Below are 6522 nucleotides of genomic sequence, written 5' to 3'. Positions count from 1 at the left end.
ACAAGTGCTGCAGAAACTGAGGGAACACCAGCTATATGCCAAACTCGAAAAGTGCCAGTTTGATGCCGTAGAGGTGGAATTCTTGGGGTTCTTGATATCAGCAGAAGGGATACGTATGGACCCAAAAAAGATACAGGCGATCGTGACCTGGCCTGTGCCATCCACTGTAAAGCACATACAGGTGCTTCTAGGATTCTCCAATTTCTACTGGCGTTTTATCGCTCGGTTTTCTGATATTGTGGCGCCCATGACTCGATTATTGCGAAAGGGGGTCCCTTTTGTGTGGTCCCTTGAGACTCAGAATGCCTTCCGGTTGTTATTGAAGACCTTTACGTCTGCTCCTGTGCTGGCCCATCCTGACCCTGCCTTGCCGTTTTATGTAGAGACCGATGCGTCAGCTGGTGCAGTGGGTGGTGTACTGTCGCAACGAGAAGAGGATACGGGCCACTTGCATCCTATTGCCTATTTCTCTAAAACATTGCTGCCAGCTGAACGCAACTACACTGTGGCGGAACGTGAGTTGTTAGCCGTGAAACTGTCCTTTGAAGAATGGCGACACTATTTGTGGGGTGCCAGGCATACGATTACGATCTACACGGACCATAAGAATCTGGAGTTCTTTAGATCAGCTCGGGCATTGACACCAAGGCAGATGCGATGGGTTTTGTTTTTTAACGAATATGATTTCGTCATAACATATAGACCCGCTGCTCAGCAGATAAAATCTGACGCGCTGTCCCGGATTCATATTGATCCGGATGAGATAAGATCAGTGAAGGAGAGTAGACCTATGATTGACACTGTGAAGATAGTTGGAGCGGCTTCGATGGAGGAGTTTTCCTCTACCGTGAAAGACTGTTTATGCGGGATGGATCTGGCTCCATGGTTACAACTACCTCAGGTGGTGTCCCGGGATGGGTTGTTGTATCATGGGGATCGGTTATTCGTTCCACCCGAATTGAGAGGGAAGGTGGTGGAGTGGTGTCACTCTTCCTCCTTGGTCACGCATCCTGGGATGGGTAAGACGAAGGAGTTCTGCTTGAGATGGTTTTGGTGGGAGACCATGGCACAGGATATTCAGAAGTATGTGTCAGCTTGTCCTGTTTGTGCCATTAATAAACCCTCCCACGGAAAGCCCTCTGGTCTTTTGCAGCCGTTAGAGGTCCCTCCCTCTCCTTGGCATACTGTCAGTATGGACTTCGTCACTGATCTTCCATCGGTGTCCGGATTCACCGCCATTTTTGTAGTGGTGGATTTGTTCACTAAGATGGCGCATTTTATCCCACTCATTAAGATCCCGACAGCAAAGGAGATGGCTTTGGAGTTTATGACCTCGGTGGTACGGTTACATGGTTTACCATCTGCTGTGATATCAGATAAGGGGGCGCAATTTGTGTCCCATTTTTGGACTGAACTCTGTCTGGTGCTCAAGATGGATATACGATTGTCATCTGCGTATCATCCTCAGTCAGATGGGCAGACGGAGCGTACCAACCAGACAATGGAACAATACTTGAGGTGCCTGATTACGTCCCTGTCATGTGATTGGGTGACGGCTTTGCCCATAGCAGAATTCGCCTACAACAATAGTGTTCATACCGCCCTGGGAATGACACCATTTTATTGTTCTATGGGATATCATCCTAGAGCATTAGCAATCCAACCCACTGGGCACATGCCAGCCATTGATGAAGTGTGTAGGCGATTAAGCGACATCTGGGAAGAGGCAAGGGTCAGGCTGCAAGAAGCCAAGGCTGCTATGAAGCTGCAGGCGGATCGTCATAGGGCCCCGGCCCCTGGTTACAAGGTGGGCGATCAGGTATGGTTGGTTTCACGTAATCTGAGATTACAGGGGTCACAAAAGCTTCAGCCCCGGTATGTAGGTCCTTTCCCTGTAGTACAGGTGATCAGTCCTGTGGCCCTGAAGCTCTTATTGCCATCGGATTACAAGATCCATCCTGTTTTCCATACTTCTTTGTTGAAGCCCTTTGTTCCCTCAGATCAGGTTTTGCCCCCTCCCGCCCCTGTGTTGGTGGATGGTCAGGAAGAGTTCGAGGTTCAAGCAATACTTGATTCCAGACGCAGGAGAGGTCGGTTGTTCTACCTGGTGGATTGGAAGGGTTATGCTCCAGAAGACAGTACATTGGAACCAGCTGGGGGGGTGCATGCGCCTCGTTTGGTTCGGTTATTCCATAGACAGCATCCCCGCAAGCCCCGGCCGGTGGGAAGGGTCATTGGGGGGGGGGGGGTACTGTTAGGATTCGGTCCCCAGTCCTCTGTTCATGACCATGTCTTGACCATCACGTGACTTGCCAGTTACACATAAAAACTAGTCCTACCATAGTGTCTCTGCTTGTTATTGCTAACCTGTGGGTTCCTGCATCCTGGTTCCTGTGTATCCTGTTGGCTGTTGCTGATTCTCACGGGCTCGTGAGATTCATTGGAGTATTCCCTTCCTTTTTCTCCCTTTTTCTGTGTCCTGGAGTTCCGTTATTGTATTTGCCTGTACCCTCCCTCCCCTTTTATTAGTGGCCGTCCCTTGTAGGTTGTAGTTAGTTAGATAGCGCGCCCCTTTTTTGTTCCGTTCCCAATTGCCCTTGATTTAGATTTGCCAACGACATCCAGGGGCTCCTGTTTGTTCGTCACCTTTTCAGCGCCTTGTTTCATGTTTCCTGAGACGCTGTGAGGCAAGACATTGTACGCGCGGTATCGCGCTGTACACACGTTTAGACTGTGACCGGTCCGCCTCGTTATGGGCGGAAGTGACGTTTGAGGCCATTCCGCGAGTGGAAACCCGGCTGGGTATTGCCAATCGATCATTCTGTGAATAGAGCCATCACGTCACTCGGATTCCCTTAGACCAGGGGTCTCCAACCTTTTGTGTAGTGAGAGCTACTTCTGACCAGTGAACATAGTCGTGAGCTACCGAACCCGAATCAACTTGTGCATTTTTCCGCGAGACCCCCCCACGCCTCGTTTCATTGCCTTTAATCCTAATTTCATCAGAGCCCATACTGTGGTTTGAACAAAATACCCAAGACAGGCCCAGAACACCAAAAGGAATGACTTTGGATTTGTGACGCTTCAAGTCATTCCAATTAACAGGTCCAAAATTAAGGTCCAAAATTAAGACCTTCCAGTAATAGTGGTCATTGAAATAATCATTGTAATGCGGCTCAATTAACAAACATACATGGAAAGCGATCTTAACTTCAATGTGGAACTGATTCGTTTTTATGCTGCAAATAATCATTTGGAAACGTGCTCAAGATTCTTCTCTCCAGCTAAGTTTTATTGTGTTTGTAATACAGGCCTGCAGTACACATTGCATTGTTCTTGTTCAAATACTAAAAAAGCTTTGCAGGAGGCTGAAGATTCTTCTCTGCAGCGACTTTAATCTTGGTTTTAATAATTAAACAGATTTGTCATTTCCCCAGGAAGTGCGACTGAACAAGTATTGATTACGACTACATACAAATAATTTCAGTGAGAGACTTGACACTGCATGGTGTCCAGTAATGCCTTGTAATCTGGGGTGTAGTTTGAGAGGGCAACTCTTATGGAGTCATTTAAATGTTCATCAGTCAGACGTGTGCGAAACTTAGATTTTATGAAGTTCATATCGGAAAATGCAGATTCACAAAGATAGGTAGAGCCAAACAGGGAAAAAAGTTTCAATGCAGCTGTGTGGATGTTCTTAAACTTTTCTGCATCCACAAGACTCCAGAAATTAATGTCAGATTGCCTTGCTTTCAATTCAATGTCATTTTGAAGTGAGACCATCTCCATTTCCATGGTGTCAGAGTCAAGGTTCAGAAGAACACTAATTTTCTCTGAAATGTCACTAAGATCCACTTCCATGAAGGGGTTTGAAGTGAACATCACACAGGGCTCCAGTTGCTCAAAATCACTAAACCGGTCACTGAACTCTTGATTAAGCCTCACGAGGAGGTTACTGTATTTTTGTATGTCAAGGATCCCAGCCTCAATGTTGTTTTCTGACAGGATTTGGAGCACTGAGGGAAAGTGCTGAAACTTTCTTTTCTGTACATGCTGTATGAAAAGATTAAGTTTTGTTTTGAATGTTTTCACAGAACTAATCATGTTGGCTATTGTCTTGTTTTTGCCTTGCAAATCGTAGTTCAATAAATTTAATTTCTCTGTGACATCTGTCAAAAAAGCTAAATCGAGCAACCATTCAGTGTTTGACAGCTGTGTGGTATCTTCATTTCTAGACTCCATGAAAGCTTTGACTTCTGGCAATAGGGAAAGGAATCTTCGCAGTATTCTTCCTCTGCTAAGCCATCGGATCTGAGTGTGCAGTAAAAGGTCACCATACTCAGCTGAAAGTTCTTCAAGGAACAATTTGAAGGTTCGGTGCTGCTTGGCCTTTGCACGAATTGAATTAATAATTTTAACAACAGGAGTCATCACATGATCAAACCCCATTACCTTTGCACATATTGCCTGTTGATGTATAATGCAATGGTAGTTTAATAACGGAGGGAAATCTGGATCTGCTTTACAATTGGCAATGAAGCCAGAATGACGCCCTATCATTGCGGGTGCACCATCAGTTGTTATCGCCACTAACTTTTTCAATGGAACATTTTGTTTCGCAAAATAATTTTTCACCTCATTGTGGATGTCAGATCCTCTGGTTGTGGTTTTCAGAGGCAACAGAGTTAAAAATTCTTCTTTATACGTGAAATCTTCAAAAACCATTCTAACAAAGATAGCCAACTGTGCAATATCGCTTGCATCAACAGATTCATCACATTGCAGAGAAAAATATTTACATGTCTTTAAATCCCGCTCCAACTGCTCTGTCACGTTGCCCGATAATGCAGATACCCTTCGTACCATAGTGTTTGCCCCCAACTGCACATCTGAAATGCCAGACATAACTTCAGGGCTAAATTTAAAGTCTTTGAATAAAGAGTGGGCCATTAGAAGCATTGCTTCCTTCATAATTGCTCCATCTGAAAATGTTGCTTTGTGCTTGATCAAGTGATGAGTAACTACCAAGGATGCTTCAGTTGCTGCAGTGGCTTTCTTCGTTGGCTTTGTGAAAAAAGATTGCTGTGTCTGCAATGCAGATTTCAGTTCATTTACTTTTTGTGACCTCAGGCTGCTTCCCTTAGGGAACTTCCTCTCAAAATGCATGTGCTTTGTTGTAAAATGCCTCTCAACATTGCCCTTTTTCCCCACTGCAACTTTTGCTCCACAGATTAAACACACACAGCTGTCTTTGATTTGTGTAAATAAAAATTCGTTCTCCCACTCTTGATGGAAGTGGTAAGTCTTCGGCCTTTTGGAGGGACCTGGCTCTTGACCCATCATTGGCTGTTGATGCTGTAGCAAGAGTAAAAATGTTGATGAAGTCCACATTCAATCCACAAAAGGCAAGAATACCACATGGACAGTTTTAATAATGCTGTAATCAGGGGCGGCTGGTGACATTTGAAAGTGATGAGGCGTAAGTGATTGTGGTATTGCACTGAGGCAAAAAAAAAGAGTTTCAAGCAAATTTGAGGAAGCAGGAAGATTGATAAAGCACTTGCGAAAGTGTTATAACAGGATCTGTAACAACATCTTTATATCCATCAACTTCACCCCAACACAAGTACAAACACACTTAAACACTATCAAGTACACACATAAAGCAAGATTCAAGAACATTTGTTTAGGCTTAAAGACCTGTACTCAAAAAAGTGAGGGAACAGCAGCCCGGGAAGGGAAGAGGAGCGGAGGCAAGGAGGAGGCCAAAACAGCAGCCTGGGCTGGGGCAGAGTGAGGGGGCCCTGGCTACTGGGAAGAGAGGGAGCGGGGCATGGCAGGAGAGCAGCCCGAGCAGGGGTCAGCGGGAGGAATGTTAAGGCTTTAAAGGTGTTTAAAAGCATGTATAACAAGGCTGATTATTTATAACCACGGCACCCTGCCCCAGCCCCATAGAGATCACTTCCCATTTCAATCACAAATACTGCTCTCTGGGGTGGGGTGGGTATTGATTTGACATTGGTGAAGGAGGTTTAGCTCTTTCCTCTTCGCTCACCTGTAACCTAGGAGAGCAGCCCGAGAGGGGGTCTGGCTGCTGGGAAGACAGGGAGCGAGGCAGGAGAGCAGCCCGAGCAGGGGTCAGCGGGAGGGGGTCTACCCATTAGGCACGCCTTGAGACGGATAGTAACAGCACAGAGGCTCTCGTAAAAGGAACCTCAGCCAAATGATGCAAAAACAGCGTTATTTCTCCAAGCCTATGCTGGCCACAGAGATGCCACTGGGAATTTGGAAGAAAGCTAGAACAGCATCTGCTATCTTGCAAACGTTCACCGTGTAATGCCCAACCCATAGAGAAGATGCCATTTCCAATGTGTCTCACTATCCACAGATCTAGGATATTTGCTGGTGCTGGGAGAGGGTGGGACGAGAATCATCTTTTTCAGTGTTTATTCCAGTACCCGCTAACGCCTGAGAAGGGTGGATGTTTTGCAAATGAATGCCGTAGAAAGGGTGAACAGGAAT

The 6522-nt window shown here is 45.8% G+C and overlaps 1 protein-coding gene across 1 annotated transcript; it reads right to left on the bottom strand.

The window, feature by feature from the left end:
- Positions 1 to 3483: 3483 nt before the first annotated feature.
- On the bottom strand, positions 3484 to 5166 carry LOC147731610 (general transcription factor II-I repeat domain-containing protein 2-like). The gene is made up of 2 exons (XM_086954221.1): positions 4453 to 5166; positions 3484 to 4053 (listed from the first exon to the last, which is right to left on the bottom strand). Exons 1-2 carry the CDS (start codon positions 5164 to 5166, stop codon positions 3484 to 3486), a joined length of 1284 nt encoding a protein of 427 aa, XP_086810347.1.
- Between the last annotated feature and the right edge of the window lie 1356 nt (positions 5167 to 6522).

This window comes from Lissotriton vulgaris, chromosome 2_1, assembly GCF_964263255.1.
Source record: "Lissotriton vulgaris chromosome 2_1, aLisVul1.2, whole genome shotgun sequence".
Taxonomy (NCBI): domain Eukaryota; kingdom Metazoa; phylum Chordata; class Amphibia; order Caudata; family Salamandridae; genus Lissotriton; species Lissotriton vulgaris.
Note: the sequence above shows the minus strand (reverse complement) of the source record. Positions and strands in the feature narration are given on the sequence as shown.